At 43.7% G+C, this 19,274-nt stretch overlaps 1 protein-coding gene across 1 annotated transcript in view; it reads left to right on the forward strand.

The window, feature by feature from the left end:
• LOC139265189 (protocadherin-20-like) overlaps window positions 1–18,780 on the forward strand; it is a 41,223-nt gene extending 22,443 nt beyond the window's left edge. Inside the window, exon 2 of the mRNA XM_070882116.1 lies at window positions 16,108–18,780. Within this exon, the coding sequence (XP_070738217.1) occupies window positions 16,108–18,690 (2,583 nt within the window). The 3' untranslated portion in view covers window positions 18,691–18,780. The remainder of the gene's footprint in view (window positions 1–16,107) is intronic.
• The last annotated feature ends 494 nt before the right edge of the window (window positions 18,781–19,274 follow it).

Consider the following 19,274-nt stretch of genomic DNA (forward strand, 5'->3'; position numbering starts at 1 on the left):
TGTCGAGACAGGCCTGCCAAACCATACAAAATCGTAAGATCATCAGTTTATATATCTGCATGTAAACTAATCTATTATATGCTGTATCATGAAAACTGCTGGATCATTAACTAAAATATACCATTTACTGTACAAGCTATAATGTACTATGTAATTTTCAATATACTATGACTCAAGAATTCAGTTTAATAAAGCAAATTAATCTCCATTTGGAGTCTATCTGGTACACAATGCAAGTGTTGTACAGTTTCAAATATATTTTTTACCAATTTATTTTTCTCTTGCACTTCCACATGCAATTGGGTAAAGTGATTTTTCCCTTTATCCCAAATCTCAGTTTTATTTCTGTACATTCCTAGCATTCCTACAATATAATTTCCTATTATTCTCTTGACTAAAATCATTCCCGTACCAGCTCTAGATCTTTCTTTCATGGGCACTCCATTACATATTCAATTGTGCATATGTATATTTAACGAATTACCTTAAAGGAATTCTCCAGGATAAGGCCCAAGATAAATTTTCTGCTGTAAATATACCTCACTGTAAACAAATTAATAACAGATTCCAAGGTTAATTTAAAAGGATGTTACTATACACAAGGCAAATTTCTTCTTGATCACAAATATGCACAAACAGAATATTGCCCATTGAATTGGCTTTCCAGCTTTTGTTAACCATAAATATTATGAGGGGCCTAGATAGAATGAATAGGAAGGACCTATTTCCCTTAGCAGAGGGGTCAACAACCAGTGGGCATAGATTTGAAGTAATTGGTAGGAGGTTTAGAGGGGATTTGAGGGGAAATATCTTCACCCAGAGGGTGGTAGGGGTCTGGAGCTCACTGCCTGAAAAGGTGGTGGAGGCAGAAACCCTCACCACATTTAAAAGGTACTTGGGTATGCACTTGAAGTGCCTTAATCTGCGGGGCTACGGACCAAGAGCTGGAAAGTTGGATTGGGGTGGATAGCTCTTTGTTGGCCGGCGCAGACACAATGGGCCGAAATGGCCTCCTTCCATGCTGTAAATTTCTATGATTTCTATGATTTCACTAAGTTGGTAGGTGGTAGCACCCATTTCTGAGTCAGAAGTTTTCTGTTAATCCTATTCCAAGATTTAAGCACACAACTTATTACTGCAGTACTGAGGGAGTCCTGTATTTTGGAAGTTCAGCTTGTTATGGGTCAGGCTCTCAGCCAACATTTTCCCCAGTGTTCATAGCTAGGGAGTAACCTCGATAACCAAACCAAGTCCTTTGTATCTGAAGCGTAGAACCTTATTCACACAGTGTACAAGTCAGCGCGCCAAAGTGTAGCAATTATCCACAGATCATGGTAGGTCTTTGGAGAATAAATGGAATGCTCACTGTGCTCGCCCATCACTTCCAAAGGCGGAAAATAACACATAACCAGAATGCAACTGTTTAGTTAGTTTTATGTAAAGGTTAAATGATACAGATGCCAAGAAATGTAGCAACATACTCAAAGAACACAACATTTAAAATAATAGCGCTGATATTCTTCCCCTTTTTTTCCCCAAGAATACTCAGCTTCTGGGCACAAATCAGGCGAAACAGGAGTGGAGTTTGGTCAGAGGGAGTGGGTAGAGAAGAGGGCAGACTGCTTTTGTCTGAAGCATATGAAGTAGAGTCGGCTTGTGCATATACATGAGTGAGGCCTAGTTGCACCTTCTGCTCCACTTTTCTTTTTCTTTGCCAGTGGGGCCCAAGATGAGGTTGGTGTTAAATCCTGCGCCCAGGTTCACTCAGATCGAAGCTTGCAGAACTTGCTATAGCTCCCTCAGGCGTGAAGGCCTCTGGATGCTGTTACAGGGCACTGAGGTCTGCGACAGGGGCTGGAATTCTGATTGCAGTAGACTGGCAGAGGGACTGAAATAAGGCGCCTTCGGGCCACGTCAGGTGGAGCTCACTTCAGGTAGCACTCGAGTGGAGGTGGGGGGAGGGCAAAAAGGAATATCAGGACCAGTAACATTAGAATAATTCCATATGGTGTTGATAAACCCTTTCCACAATGGTGCTTGTCATTATACACTCTGAGAAGCAAACAGGACTTTTGGATTAAACAGTCAAGTTTGCCTCTGCTGAACCTTCAAGATGATAAGTTGCACAAAGTCAAAATCATCCACAGGCTTCAGATAATTTTGTTATATTTAAAATTAATAGCCTGTGTTGTGGTTTGCACCATGGGACTTCATGTTAGAGCCATTGCTTTTCAAGTAAATAAACACACTGAGAGATTGTTTTCATTGTGAGGTGAGGTGTTGACGTCTGGATATTACTGCTTCCTTCGTATATTTCCCATCAACAGGGTTTGACCCCTTATAATGAATTCCTCTAATTACTTAGCATTCAGAGAAAAGAGAGTAATCTACGATACTATCTGTCAATCTGAATATAATTCCAAAACAACTGTGACCTAATAGTTTTCTGAACACAGGGGTTCACAGCTATCCCACAAACATACTATTTGCAGTTCTCCATTCTGAATCTTGATGAGGCCAGACAGGTTCCATTTGAACTCCAGCTATTTTTAAAACTGTATGAAACAGAGGCAGCAGTGCCCCTATGTGTTAGTGTAGTCCTTTAGATGAGATATTAAATTCCTATCCCATCTCCTTATTCCTATGGTTTAGATGGATAATAAAGATCTCATGACACCATTCAAAGAAGCGCAAAATGTTCTCCTAGTGTCTTGGCCAACATTCTGCCCTTAGCTCCTGCCGTCAAACAGATTTAATTGTCATTCACCCCATTGCTGTGTGTAGAATATTGCTGTTTGTGCAAAATGACTGTCATATTGATCAAATTGACAAAAGTCACTGCATTTCAACATAACTCGCTGTAAATTAAGCACTTTGATACCTTTCAGAGAGATGTGATCAGAGGCCTTTAACTGAAAGTATTTCTTTGACCGAGGAATTCAGTACCATCCGCTTGCTCACATGCAGTTGAACCCAGTTGAATTTCCGGACTCAGTTAATTTGTATGGCCTGGGAGCAAAAATCACCAGTGGAATTAGCAGGTACCTCAGATCAGGGGAGGGAAAGGCCTGCAGAGCCTTAATTCATACCAGCTGCATGGAATTCTGGTTACTGTCAAAAAGAGCAGGCAGATAGTCTCTGTTTTGCTGTACTTCTTGTTGGCCTATTAATATTTGCCTTGATGCTCCTTTTCAGATCCTTCAATTTAAAAGGGCTGGTCGCATTCTCTGATTCCGACTTTTTTTAGTGAGTCTTCTTTTTGGATGTCCAGCAGTCAGAAACTCAGGAAAATGATGCGCAGAGCATTTTGAATCAATTTCAAAGTAATTATCATATTATTTAAATGCTCTTGCTGATTATTATGTTTTCGGTACAAATTCACAAACACACAGGCTCTAAGATGGCTGATGACTTCAGGAAGCCGGTCGGGGGACCTGACCTGTTTATTCTGGTAAAACAGCAATGGCTGCTTCCACTGGGTGGAGCTATATATATTACACATCTCCCTCCTTAATGAAGAAGTAATTATAACAAACAATCATCATACATAACTTGCATGGTTATACATAAGAAAAGATATAGCCTTATTTTGCCATATTTACAAATCAAGCTGAACCACTTGTTTTCTGTTTCAAAGAGGATACCTTCACTCTCGAACAGAACCTTCAAAATATGGTGTCGAACTTAGACTCGTTCGAGGCTGACCCTGAGGAAAGTTTTCCTCCAAGGGATGCTCTTGATTTACATTTGAACTCTCGACAACTTCAGACTGTTTGTCTGCCTGACTCAGACTCAGACTTAAATTCTGACTTTCTCTTAGACTTGGTTCCAGTATATTTGATGTAGGATATGCTAATGGCACTTTAATTGTAATAAGATGATCTGATGAGTCAGAAATAATCGAATCATTCCAAACTTCAACTCCTTCCACGTCTGTAGGTAAAATATGATCAATACGAACAAACTTAACCTGCCTATGATCAAATATCTTGACCAGATATGTTCACCACTCTTCCTGGTAACCACTTTAACCATTTATGGTGATGGTTCTTCACTCTCACCTTCTGATTTAATTTTACACTTCTCTTTTTCATTCTACCTCTATCATGATTCTCTTTCTGTCTTAATTGTTTCTCTTCTACGGACTGTGCCAAGTTTGGTTTTAACAACGAGAATCTAGTTCATGGCTGTCATTTGAGAAACAACTTTGCTGGTGTTCTACCAGTAGTTGTATGAGAAGTATTACGATACATAATTAGAAAATTAGCCAATTTGTGGTCCAATGACAACTGTCGTTTCTTTGGATTTGGAGCCAAGATCTGTTTGATGAGGGCACGTTTTACAATTTATACAGTGTGCTCTGATGCACCATTTGAAGCAGGGTGGTCCTGTGGAACCTTGGTATGTTTCACACCATTTTTGCTCTTGAATTGTGCAAATTCTTCAGAACAAAATTGTGGTCTATTATCAGAAACAATTTCGTCTGGGAGGCCAAATGAAGAAAATAATCTTCGCAAAATGTCAAATGTTTTACTTGTTGTTATTTTCTGCATTGGAAATACCTTGACCCACTTTGAATGGCTATCAATTACAATGAACAATTGTTGTCCTTCTAGCTCAGCAACATCGATATGTAATCTTTGCCACCACCCAGTTATGGTTTTCATCGTCGGGGACTTCGATGATACTATTTGCAGTGAAAGACATTTCTAGCCGCTCCACATATACTCCGAAACTTTCACGGTCATATTGAAACGCCCCCTATTATTCCCATAGGCGCAGCCATCTGGACTCTGGCAGTTCAGCCAAGTGTGCTTGTAATTTAACTTGGATTTTTAGCTGTTAATCAAAATAGAGAAGCTCTCAAAGTCTCTCTCTCAGTTGGCTGAATCATCCACTACAAAAATTTCAGCTAGGTTATCTGATTATCCTACCCATGTCGCCAATATTATGTTTTTGGTACAAACTCACAAACACACAGGCAGGAAGCCTATTAGGTGAACTTACCTGATTATTCTTGTAAAACAGCAATGGCTGCAATGCCACAGTAGTCCACTGGGTGGAGCTATATATTACATCTATCTTAGAGGGGAATGTCCTACCTGTCATGGTGCCCCATGAATTGCAAGTAAACTGCAAAGTGCAACAGATCTCCATTCCAATTTCCTCTGCCATTAAGCTAAGAACATTAAGCTAAGGAAAATCAATCCATGATGTTGAGACATCACACAGATATTTTATCCTGGAGGCGTCTTTCAAACAAGGAGGAGTCTTACATGCACAATTTAGGTGACAGCCCAGCATCAAAACTATTCTATGAAACATTAAAACCATTCCTTGAATTAGCTGCCAAATTTCTATATTCAGTCTTGAACTGAAACCATTAAGAACTGGACTCTTTTGCTCCAATTATATCAGTGACTAAACAATATATGGTTTTGAAGCCTGGATGAATCCAATATGTAAAAATGATAGAATCACTGTGCTGTTGAAAAAGGAAATAGCATGCAAAACTTTCAATATGTCACAAGTTAATTGATAATATTATCTGGTTATACTTTACTACTTCTCCAGATATAAGTCTTTAATGATGCAAATTAAAATTTCCATGAACCACATATCAGAGTAAATGTCCTGCTACAATAAACACTGACAAGTGGCGCGTGCTATCACTTGCCATTGATCAGTTTGGACACCAAAATCAGTCATTGTTTTAATTAATACTACTATATCTGCCAAAATTAATGGTTGCATTTGGAGTCCATGGGCTAGAACCTCCGCATTTTTTGCATGCTTAACGCCCACTTAATGCCCATTTTACCGCTGAAATGACGAATAACACCCAGATATCGCCCAGTTAGCCACAAAATGGAAACTGACGGGCATTTTTCGGAAAATTATTGCCGAGCGTTACTTTCCCCATATGCTTAATGCCGGGAAAAAATAATACTGCCTGCCCACTTTTTTTGAGCAGAATCATCAGAAAGGGTGAAATCAATGCCTATAATATCACTCAGCGTTAATTTCCGCACAGATTTAACTCTGAGATTCAATAATGCCGCCCGCCCACTTTTTTTTGTCGTAAAGAGCATATTTACCGCAACTAGCGTTGTGAGATCGCCCAGCGTCACTTTCACCACCTCACACACATATCACCCACAATATCGCTTGCCCAAAAGAAAGCCCAGAAAAAGTGGAACTAACTGGAACTAATCACAGCGTTATGGGCACCATGTTCGACATCACATGTCGCATCCTTTAAAAGGCTGCTGTGCTTCAACCTCGGAGGAGTTCAGATGTACTCTGGAGGTCGCTGGAGTTGATGTGAACATCTGTACAAACATCTTGACCATACTGTAACCGATTGGAATTGAATAGGTGTCTTCGTCGGGACATTCACTGTTTGTGACCGATCGGTGGAAAACAGAGAGCTACTGCAATGGGCCTGTCCTTTCTCATCCTCTCTTGATGACCAATTACATGCAGCAGACTCGAGATGGGTGAAGGTATGCTCCACAGCATTATGTGCCCAACGTAAGACGTGACAGACTGATGAGGAAGACCAGAAGTTACACCCCCCCGCAAGTACAGGGAGAAGCAGTCTTACCTTGACTTGTCGGACACCACCTGCCTTCGGAGACTGTGCTTCCACAAAGAGGTTATCACTGAGGTATGCCAGCTGATAAGGGGAGATCTGCAGCCTGCCAGCACCATCAGTACTGCACTGCCTATCGAGGTCAACGTCACCACGGCACTGTCATTCTACACCTCGGGTTCTTTTCAGGCCACAGCTGGCAACATTTGCGGACTTTCTCAGCATGCCACACATTGCTGCATTAGACAAGTCACTGAAGCCCTGCACGCACACAGGAGGGACGTGATCAGCTTCCCTATGACCGGGGAGGCACAGAGTGAGAGGGCTCTAAGATTCTCCAGAATTGCAAACTTCCCCAAGGTGCAGGGAGCAATAGACTGTACGCTCATTAGGATTTGGGCACCTTTTCAGAATGCAGAGGTTTTCAGGAACCGCACGGAATTCCACTCCCTGAATGTGCAACTTGTTGTCGACCACCAGCAAATTATTATGGCAATGAATGCTCAATTTCTGTGGAACATCCATGATGCTCACATCCTGCTTGAGAGCACTGTATCGGACGTGTTTAACAATCAACCACAAGGTCAATGCTGGATGTTTGGTGACAAAGGATATGACCTCGCCTCCTGGCTGATGATCCCCTGCGTGACACCCACACCGAAGTCGAGAGGCGATACAATGAGAGCCACAGAGCCACTCGCAATATCGTGGAGTAAACCATTGGAGTGCTGAAGCAGCACTTTAGATGCCTGGACCACTCAGGAGGCGAGCTCCAATACCACCCTGAGCAGGTAGCTCAATTTGTGGTGGTGTGCTCCATGCTGCACAACATGGCTATCAGGAGGGGACAAAAATTGCCTGATGAGTCTGACAGTCCACCTCACCAGAGAGAGGAAGAGGAGGATGAGGAGGCAGACGCTAACATCGGCCCAGACAATCAGGCTGATGCTGAAGCCATGCCCCGACCCCCCCTGTAGACCGCATGAAAGGGCCCATGGTGGCATGATAGCTGCAAGAGCCTTACGTCAGGAGCGCTTTGCCTGAAAGAACGTTGGTGTTATTTACAAGGCTGACATACTACTGGGTGTGCAGGTGATACATCACCTTGGTGACAGTTAAAGTTTAAGTTGATTGAAGTTCGGTGCCATTATACCCTTTGATGTTAAGGAATCACCAGTGTGTAACGGTGCAGCTATCTGAGCCAATGCGCAACAAGGTTTTGTTAAATGAAAAACATTTAAACTGAACATTTGTCTGAAATCATCAGTATTTCTGCAAAACCAACCCTTCCCTCTCCACTCCCCTGCTTCTCCTCTCCCTTTCCCCTTTCCTTCCTGACTCCAAGCTGCCTGGCTGAGGAGCTCCTCGGGTGATTTCATTGGGGGGGGGGGGGGGGGCGGGGGGGGGGGGTGGCGGCGGATGACAGCCGAAACGCTGCTTGGACAGATACGGGAGAGGATGGTCCCAAGGTGGGAAAGTGCTCCGAGCCAGAAGCAAGATGTTGCTGCTGGCTCTCATGTGTGGTTGGCAATGAGGGTGCGGCACCTTGGGATACAGTGCCGAGCTCCGGGACCATTGGGAGCCCTCTGCCACCAGTGTTCCTGGCTACCAGCTCCAGGGCCTCCTCCATCCCTTCCATGTTATATCTTATTTGTTTGACAAAAACTCGGTGCCAACTATGTTCTTGGTGCTTAGTAGGCTTTTTGCTGTTGATGAATCTCCCTCGTGCCTCCCACAACAGCCAAACAAGCACACACCACAGCCACAAACGCCTTCAGTCCCTTTCAGCTCCCTCTCTCTCTGTTTCCTCTTCTGCGCCTGTCATGAGGACCCTTGACCTCCTGAATCGCGGGAATCGAGCATTGCCATTCCGTTGCTAAGGACGGCGACACTTTACGGCAGAAGGTCAGCGAGATTTAACTCTACCACCCATTTCATATTGCTCGCGGTAACGCCCATTTTAAAAAATGGAGACTAGGTGCTTTGAGAATGGGCGAGAAGCCGGCGATCTGAAAACCCTTTTTTACCGCCCACACCGCCAATAATGCCCATTTTTGGCCGATAAGCACAAAAGTGGAAAATCTAGCCCCATATATTTAATCCTTTCAATACTGTTGAAGCATGGTATCTCCAACAGCAACTTTCGGATTTCTGTGTTTAAATGCGCATGTGCAGTGGCCAGAAATTGCTGTCCCATTTACTCCGTAATAACGGTGAGCACTGTTAGCCGCATCGTTATTATCAATGCAAAATCTGGCCCAATATTCTTCTCAATTTTCCGTATAATAGTCAACATCCAAGTTATTTTTGCAGATCTTGGGTAAAAATTCCAGAAGGTGCCAACATTTCTACTACTGTTAACTGGGCAAGCAGTATTCAGAATTTGGGGGGCAAGTGAGATCACTTGGGTTCCTGCTCCAATAACACACTGTTGAAAATTGTTGGTGTAGTTGTAAGCCGATATTCTTTGCCCTCACACAGAATAGCCAAGAGCCTCATTAGATCTTCTCTAATAATGCAACTGAAGAGCAAATTGGCCCAGCATGTTATGGGCACCAGCTTTACGATGACACACACACTGAAATTAGATGTTAAAGATTAGTTATATCCTGTCCTGGAAGCAAAGCACTTTTTAAAGCTGCACTGCTCCAAACTGTTAAATTGCAATTGAGTTCAAATTTCCAGTACAAATTGAACCTCTCTTATCCGGGACTCCCTTATCCAGCACCACCCCTCGTCCAGCACCATTCCCGGCTTCCGGGAGTATGTACAGGGTACTCACCAATATAATCTTTCTCCGCAATGTCAGGTTATCGCCTGCTTCCTCCTCGTCGCCCTGCTGGAACTTCTGCAGCCACAGTCCTCGGGCTGGCCGCTCCTCCCCACAGCGCTTCCTCCAGGGGGTCAGGGCCGGTGGGCCGTGTCATCGGAATGGCCGTTCCTCCCCACATCATTCCCTCCAGGGGGTCGGGCCGGTGGGCCGCATCCTCAGGCCTGCTCGGGCCGTGCCGACTCATCGGACCGCGCCAACTGTTGTGTACGCGTTATTAACTAACAAACTGAGCCAGGAGAAATGTAACTTAACTTAACTGTGTTTTTATACAGCCCAAAATGGTGTCTCAAACCGGCATTAACCAGCATGAGTACAGCAACTGTGAATAGCTCCCGTAGGGTACTTATGCCTGTCTCGTGAGCTGTAACAAATGAACAGAGTATGAACACAACATATGTCCCCACTTCTGAAAACAGTCTATATACAGACAAAATCCTTGAGATAACCAGGTCATGTTTTAATATGCCGACACCGGCGTGGAGCTTGCAGTGTTTGATCGAGATTTTCAGTTGGGAAATAGAACGGTGCCTCTGTTCCATCTTGCTGGTCTGTTGGCCTGCGAGTTGGGATCGGTCTACGAGCGTGCCGAAATTTGGGATGGGAGTGTGGTTATCTTCGCATTAGGTTTGGCTGGGGCTTTGAGAATGTCCAGTAGCCAGCAAAGATTCTGCCCAATCATGTGCTCAGCGGGTGTCTTCCCCGTTAGCGAGTGCGTTGACGAACGGTATGTGAGGAAAATGGTTTGAACTGCTTTGTTGAATGTTTGGCCTGCTGTGAGGTTGGCTTTCAAACCCTCTTTGATGATGTGGTTAAAAAGCTCAACATCTCCGTTGGTTTGAGGATTGTACCGAATAGTAAGGCAATGCTTGATAGCATGATGAGTGAAGAAATCCGCAAACTGGTCGGACACAAACTGTGGTCCATTGTCAGTGATTATGACCTCAGGGAGGCCCCTCTTCGCTGCAGAATAGTGACGATCATTGATGAGGTCACTGAACTTGTAGCAATTTCTGGCCATTTGGAATGCAGGTCATGTACTACAACAAGGAAACACTGGTGCTGTGGAGTTGTGTCAACTGGACTGAAGATATCCAACTGAAGTTATTGCCATGGGTTTTGTGGCGATGGAATGGGCTTCATTGGTGCTGGTCGGATGTTTGTTGCCTTTTCGCTCAGACTGCATGCTTCACAGTGTGAGACAAACTCCTCAATGCGAGTGTCAATCCCAGGCCGCCATACTGAAATGCAACGTCTCTGCTTCATGTGGACAATGCCAGGGTATCCAATCATGTGCCAATGAGAGAACGCACTGTTGAAGCGACTTGGGAATTACTGCGCTATCATCACAAGCTAGGCAGCCATCGTTCCAAACTGAAAATTCATTGCAAAGTCTGTGGAATGTTTACAGCTCTTATGAAATTTGCTTAGGCCACTCCATCTGGAGGAAGTGGCTCCATACTGGAGCGTAGCATCACTCTGTGATTCGGTTTTGAGTTCATCGCAGGAGACAAGATTTCTGATGGACTGAGTGATGATCGACTTGACATATGTGTCGTCATCCGTGAACAAGTCAGCAGCAAAGTCCGAAGCACATGTTAACTACGTGGTTGTGACTGCCAGCAATGTACTGTACATCAAAGTTATACTGATGAAGGCGATCTGACCATCGACTGATTCGTAGTGGTCTGTGCCCAGATCCAGTTGTAGTGAGTAGCGTAGTTAGCACTTGCCGATTGTATAGAGGGTAAATTTCCTGCCATAGAGGTAGATGTGCTCGCGTTGACATGCATAGATGCAAGCGAGTGCTTTGCATTCCCCTGTAAAGCATTTACCTTCTGCGGATGAGAACGTGCGATAGGCTAATGGACTGGGCGTTCCAGGCCGTCAATCCATTGCGAGAGCACAGCACTCATAGCGGTGCCTGATGCATCCGTAGTGACGTATGTAGTGGCATTCAGATCAAAGTGCGCGAGGATAGGAGGGGATGTGATTTTCTCCATAACCATGGTGAATGCCTGAACCTGGGAATCTGTCCATTCCCAAGGGACGTCCTTGCGAAGTGGTTTGACCACGTGCGCGTATTGTGGGACGAACTTCAGATAGAAGTTGCAAGTGCCGAGGAATGATGAAAGTTCTTTGATATTGGTAGCCTTCTGCATTCACTGGATTGCATCAGTGGTGTCAAGCGGACACCTTATGCTGTGACTCTGCAGCCCAGAAAGTTTATTTGTCCAGCAGCAAATGTACACTTATCAACATTAAGTGTAATGTTACGTGTCTAGCCATAACTGCGTGAAGTCGCTGGTCATGTTCTTCCATTGTCCATCCATGGACGACAACATCATCAAGCAGATTGAGGGCTCCCTGTGTGCCTGCTAGCATAGTAGTGACAATCTTCTGAAATGCACTTGGTGCAGAAGATAGACCGTAGGTCATGCGTCGATACTGATACAGACCATCATGCATCGTGAATGCTGTGAGCAGTTTGCTGTCCTCCGCGAGGGGTGTTTTCAGGTAACTGCGGCGCATGTTGAGTTTCATAAAAACTGTTGAGCTGTGGAATTCTGAAGACAGGCCGTCAATGGTAGGAAGAGGGTATTTGTCGGGGATGATAGCTTTGTCGATGCAAAGGTGGATCTCCCCATTTTTACGCCACGCAATGACTAAGTTCGAGATCCAGGCTGAGGAGTCGATGCTCTCAATGATTCCCTGAGATTTGAGTCGCGTTAATTCTGCGGATACTTGGTTGCGAACAACGAATGTGAGACGGAGAAGTCGCTGCGTAACCAGTTTGACGGGTCAACGCGGGGACGATGGCAGAATGTTGTTGTCACTCCAAACCCTGTGAAGATTGAGGGATACTGCTTGTCAAAATCCACCGTGTACATGGGTGTGCCGGTTGGGTCATAAATTCTGAACCCAAGCTTGTCAAAAAGATCAACACCCATGATGTTTGTCCCTTCGCGACATAAAAGGAAAAGTTCTCCAATGTTATGTCTTTGTAGTATATCAGGACAAATATGACCCCAAGTACTTCAAATTTGAAGTCGGAGTACGCAGGTAGAGTGGAAGTTGCGGGCTGCAGTTGACAATGCGTGAAGTGAATTTTGTACACAGCCTCGTTCAATATGGAGACTTTGGCTCCAAGGTCAATGAGGAGGCAGATGGGCGTGACGTCAATGTTTACCTCACAGTCCTTGAATTTGCCTGAACTGATGTGTGAAATGTCACTAACGGTGTAAACCATACTGGGTTTATCACTACCGGGGTTGTCCAAATGTCGAATATGCTGCAATGAGCGACAGACACTTGCAAAATGGTTCATTTTACCACACGCAGAGCATTTCTTCCCACGTGCAGGGCAGTTAGTACTCTTTGCTGAGTGTAATTTGTCCCCACAGTTAAAGCAGTGGAAGTTCGGCCCGCGATCCGTAGTGGGTGGCTTATTACTAGCCCTGGGTCTCTGCTGTGACTTCTGCTTTGAACGAACGCCTTGGACATAGGCTGTAGCTGCAGTCTGCTGCACAGGGGAAGCAGGGGATCTAATCGCTTTTGAATCAGAAAGCACTGATTCGATTTGGATGGCCAAATGTGTTGCTTTTTCTAACGTCAATTTATCATCCTCCATTAGCAAGTGTTCCCGAATGTAGGGGATCGTTGTTTTCTCAATAATTTCATCCCTGGACATTTCCTCTGTGAGTGCTCCAAAGTTACTCATAGCGGCCAGTTCAGTTAATGAAATGATGTACTGTTTGATTGGTTCACCGTTCCCTTACACCCTTTTATGAAATTGGTATCTCTCCATCATGATACTTTTCTTTGGCCCAAAATATTTCTCTGGGGCGCTTACCGCTTTGACGTAGGACTCCATGTCTTCGATTTGACCAAAGATGCGTTGGCCTTTGGGGCCGAGGCAGTGGATAAGTATTGCACGGCAGCGAGCTGGTGTTACATTGTCACCGTCTGATCCAGTCGCCGTGATGTATGTAGAAAACTTTTTATCCCTCTCGGCCACGGAATTGGAGGATCCTCAGGTGTGGAGAGGAAAGGTGGGGGGGAAGGAAGGTTAATTTGATTCATCTTCATCGCCAAATTATGTTGTGTACACATTATTAACTGACAAACTGAGCTAGGAAAAATGTAACTTAACTGTGCTTTTATACAACCCAAAATGGTGTCTCAAACCGGTAAGAACCAGCATGAGTACAGCAACTGTGAATAGCTCCCGCGGGGTCCTAATGCCCTGTCTAGTGAGCTGTAACAAACAAACAGAGTATGAACACAACACCGACACTTCGGGGCCCACCGGGCCCACTCAGGCCGCTGACCTCCCCCACCCCCCTGACCTCGGGCCACCTCTCACCCCCCCTCTCGCCCCCCCCAACCTCTGGCCACCTCCCCCCCCAGCCCCCACCCCTCTGGCCCCCCGGGCTGATGACCTCCTCTCATCCGGCAAAATCCCTCATTTGGCACAGGCCAGGTCATGAGGGTGCCAGATAAGGGAGATTCAACCTGTATTTGATTCAGTGATTTCTTCTTACTAGATACAATGAAAGTTAATGAAGACCAAAGAAGAGATGCTGAGAGATCAGAATCCACCCTAAATCTGCCATTATCCAAACATTCATCACTATTGGCCCAAGAAACAGCTTCTTTGCAGTGTTGTAGAACTACTTTGCATGCTCCAATTCAGAATGGAAGAATACCAGAGTTTGTTGCATTTACACAGCAACTTCAACATAACAAAATTGTCCTATGAGGTGCTTCACAGAGGTATTTTCCTAAGGTATTAGGAAAATGCGTACCATGCCAAAAAAGGAGATATTGGGAGGTGTGACTAAAAGCTTCGTCAAATATTTTAGTTTTAAGGAAGGTCTTAAAGGAGGAGAGAGGTGGAGAGGCAGACTGGTTTAGGGAAGGATTACTAGAGCTCAAGGCTTATCGGCTGAAGGCACAGCCACCAGTGGTGGGGTGCAGAGATTGGGGGATGTACGAGGGTAGAGTTGAAGGAATGCAGAGTTCTTGGAGGGTTGTAGGACTAGAGAAGGTTAGAGAGATAGGGAAGGGCGAGGTCATGAATCCATTTGAACACAAGGATGTGAATACACAGAGGGGTTATTGATGATCATTGTGGTCTCTCGACCCACATGAGCTGGAAAGGGCTCCAATCATTCACTTTGCAGCTGGCCAGCAATGCTCAACATCAGATCACAGAGTTCAATGTATGTTTCCCAAGCAGTAATCATAATTCTTTCATAATTTAGTTTAAGCTAATCATTTTTGCCACACTTGATTAATGTGAAGGCAGACTGCAAGCCTGCTTTCTGAAGGACATTCATCGTGCATTGTTAATAAGCCCCTCACGGTTGCCAGAAACAGAAGCTGAGCCCATATAGATCATCATGAACCTTATCACTCGGATCTTGACACATCTTTTCTGAAATTTCAAGAGGTATGGAGCTGCTTACAGTAAAGCACCGCTAGGGTGTCCAGGATCGTTATCACTTGCTGTGTGCCACATAACGTTTAGCTACAAAGTGGCCTGACCGTACAGAAAGAGGACAAACAGCAACCAAGGTCAGAGCCGGTCCAGATACTGATCAAACCACTTAAAAGGGAACAACAGCAGCCTAGGGTGATTTTTCTCCAATTTTTTTTTATCCCTTTGGGAGGCACTTGGCCTTTACTCGATGCTACATCTTTAAGACAGAGCCAAGACCGAGACCGCCACTGAGTGGACAAGTTGACATGAACTGGCATAAAACCCCAAAATCAATTAGATAGTAATTTAAATAACATATGGTGACTGGTTTCACCTCCATGGCCACTGTGTTTACTTTATGCAGAATAGATAGAAAGGAGTACATACTGCAGCAGAAAAGTATTCAAATTGCCATTTTTGAGTGCATTTTAGGGTAATAATTTCAAATATCATTTACTTGGCTATTATTTCCATGCATGTAGTTCATTCTCAGCATGATAACAATTTTCTATTCTGAAAATGTTTTGTTTGAGAAACAAAGGGTTGAACACCTTCTTCACATCAGTGCGAACATCGCCTGATCAATGGGTATCATTGTTGTTTTCAGTGCACCAAGTGCTTTAAATACTAATATAGGAGGGCATGCCCCTTTAATGTTGTGGCTTTGCACAACTTGCTGAGTAAGCTTTATTCTCCATCTAACCTTTCAATATCACATCTAGGAGTGTTGGATACTGAAACTGGTGGCCTGAATAATCGTGTTCCATTTCCTTCCCCCTTGAAGAGTCCAAAACTCACAGCCAAAAAAAACCTGTAAAAACTTAAAAGCAGAATGTTTTTGTTTGCTTTTGAAATCCATGATGGTGGATTCAGGTGAAACGTTTAGGGGGCGAAATTGCCCTGTGCCTCATTTGGGGGTGGAAACCTGCTGGGGCCGGGACTTCCTGCGCTCGTGCGCTCCACTTCCTTTAGGGGCAGGCCCCGGGGCGATGCTGGGGTGAGTAGTGCAGGGCTACACAGATGCTCTGCGTAGTGCTGACGTGCTTCAATGCCCCTTCCCTTCGCTTAAGGAGGAGGATCGCTGCGAACTCTGCAAGGCCTCTGGTGGCCTCCACTGGACCACCAGGACCTCTGAAAAAGGGGCAATTTTGCCTCCATACCATTATCACATTAAGTAACAAATACTTTGTTTTACAGAAACTCATCTACATACTTCTGATGTTGTTCTGCCACACGATACATGGTCATCTGGCCACAGAACTTGAATATGAAGTGCAAGAGAATGAAGATGAAGGATTTTTTATTGGGAATATAGCCAATGATATATCTTTATCATCAGGTACTAACTGTGATACACTGGCATACAAACTCATGAAAGAAATGGAATATGTGATGCTCAAGAGCGAGAGTGGGGAGCTGTATACAACTAAGCAGAGAATCGACAGGGAAACGTTATGCCCAGTTGAATTCCATGGTGGTCCCTGTATCCAGGAAGTCAATGTGGTTATTCTATGTACGGATCAGTATCTGCAAATGGTGAAGGTTAAGATAGTCATCCTGGATGTCAATGATAATGCACCGTATTTCGCAGAACAAGTGATGAAACTTTCTATTCCAGAGGATGCAGTTATGGGCACATCATTCGGAATTGATTATTTTGCCACCGACAATGATACTGGGGAGAACAGCATTCAGAATTATTATCTTGAAAATAGCCAAAATGTTTTCAGTTTGAAAAATAGTGAAACACCCTCCATTGTTGTTCAGCAACCACTAGATAGGGAGGAAAGGGATTTGTATGAGATGAAGATTGTGGCTGTGGATGGTGGCACCCCACCTTTATCTGGAACAGCCACACTTCTGATCAACATTCAAGACATTAATGATAACTGCCCTGTTTTTAATGCATCAGAGTTTGAGGTTCGGATCCCTGAAAATATGTCCTCCAACGGTGTGGTGGCACAGCTTCATGCTGTAGATGCAGATCTGGGACCTAATGCTGAAATCACCTATTCTTATGGTAATCGTGTGCAGGGTGTATCCAAGAAGCTGTTTAACTTAGATAGTGCCACTGGACTTATCACATTTTCTGGAAATAAAAGTCCAGAGACACATCCTGAACATAAACTCACAGTCTTAGCAAATGGTCCAGGCTGTGTCCCAGCTATTGTTCAAATTACAGTGTCCATCATTCACAGCAGCAAATTTCACCCAAAGTTGGAGATTAGCTATATAGCTAACCAGGCAGACGGTGTGATTTACCTGAAGGAGACTGCACCTGAAAACACACCAATTGCCCTCCTGGAGGTGACTGACCCAGACCATTATCTAAAGGGGACACTCTACATCAGTGGCAACGTGCCTTTCTATTTAAAACCCTATGAACGATCAAGAAGTAAACATTTGGTTGTAACATCACAGCTTTTAGACCATGAACTTGAAAACCAATATGAGATCATCATTAAGTCAGAAGATCCTCATAATATTCATGAACTAATAATCCATGTCAAGATTACTGATGAAAATGACAACTCTCCACAATTTAACCAAAGTTCCCTTGAAGCTTTTGTTGAAGAAAACAATGCACCTGGAGCTTTTTTACTGAAAATCTCTGCAACAGATGCAGACAGTGGTCAGAATGGGAAAGTGGCCTACCTCCTGGGACCTGATGCTCCACCTATATTTTCAATTGAACGGTTTACAGGGATTTTAACAGTGTCTACCATTCTGGACAGAGAAAAAGAAAAAGTATACAGGTTTACTGTTTCCGCTGTGGACCATGGAGCTCCTCCTAGAAAGAGGAGTACCCTCGTAATCATTCATGTCTTGGACCAGAATGATAATGTACCCTCCTTCCTCACCAATGACTATACATTCTTTATACCAGAAAACTTCCCGAGACATGGCGAAATTGGAGTTATCAATGTGACAGATTTAGATGCAGGGCCTAATGGATATGTTACTGTGTCCATCCTAAATGGTAGTATTAATTTTTTAATGGACAACACCAGAGGAACTTTACGCTGCAATTCTTCAGTAGACAGAGAGAAAAATACCATGCACGTATTCTGGGTTGAGGCTGTAGATGGCGGAAAACCATCCCTCTCTGCGACAGCAAAAATAACCGTGTTTGTTCTAGATGTAAATGATAATCCTCCAACAGTATTACTTCCTCAGTCAAATGCATCGTGGCTTCTCGTGTCCCCTAACACACCTCAAGGAGCCGCAGTGGCTGAGATTTATGCTATTGACTATGATGCTGGTATTAATGCCGTCATGACTTATAATATTGTTGGGAGAAATGGCCCTGCCCCTCACGTATTTGGAATTAATAAAGCGACAGGAAATATTACATTGCAGGAAAAACTGTTGCGCAAAGACTATGGTTTGTATCAATTACTGATAAAAGTCAGTGATCTTGGGCAACCACAGCCGCTTCATTCCACGGTAATGGTCAATTTGTTTGTCAACGAGACTGTGAGTAATAAAAGTTACTTGGAAGCTTTGTTACACAGGCAAACTGTTTTCACAGAAGAGAAGCAAACTGAGCCAAATCCATGCCCATTATTACAGACATTAGACATTCCCTGTTCGCCTCCAATCATTCCCATTGCAATCACAATGATCATTGTCTCGGCTATTTTCTTTACCATTGCTCTTTGTATGCTTTTAAGCATGAGAAAGAAAAGCAAAAGAAAAGAACTTTATATAGATGCCCAGATACCATTAAAGATAAACCTAGACTACTGTACAAAAGACTGGACTGATGCACAATTGTAGTGCTAATAAAATTGTTGAAGAAACCACAGAACATACTGCAATAAGCACACAACCAGTGGCTATGTAGATTACTTACAAATAAACTGCAATTCAAGAACATTTTTTATTTTTCTTATATATATATATTTATAACATTTTCTCGACAAATTATGTGCTAACAAACTTGTCACAGATGTTGCATAAATACTACTGAGAAATCTGGCACAAAATATGAACACTGAGCAACCGATGTTCAGAAGAACTTAAAATAAAACAATATTTATCTGTAAAATTTCACCGATAAAATGTCACAGTGGAATTAAGCACAGGAACCTACCTGGTTTGCTGAAATACTGAAACTAATTAGCTTGATTGTGGACTGAAAATAGTCCTTGGGAGATAAGCTTCCCACAGCATTCATTATTCTTCTTTAAATCTTACCAGCATATCAAAACTAAATTACTTTTTCCAAAAATTATGTTAGATTACATAAACACTGCCTTTTTGGATTGCGACAAAATGGTTTCAGGTGAGATAACTCTGCAGTTCTCTACAGCAAGAGCAGTTGAATTTTCAGCAGTTTGGGGTTTCAGATCTGAATTCAA

This window comes from Pristiophorus japonicus, chromosome 6, assembly GCF_044704955.1.
Source record: "Pristiophorus japonicus isolate sPriJap1 chromosome 6, sPriJap1.hap1, whole genome shotgun sequence".
Classification (NCBI taxonomy): domain Eukaryota; kingdom Metazoa; phylum Chordata; class Chondrichthyes; family Pristiophoridae; genus Pristiophorus; species Pristiophorus japonicus.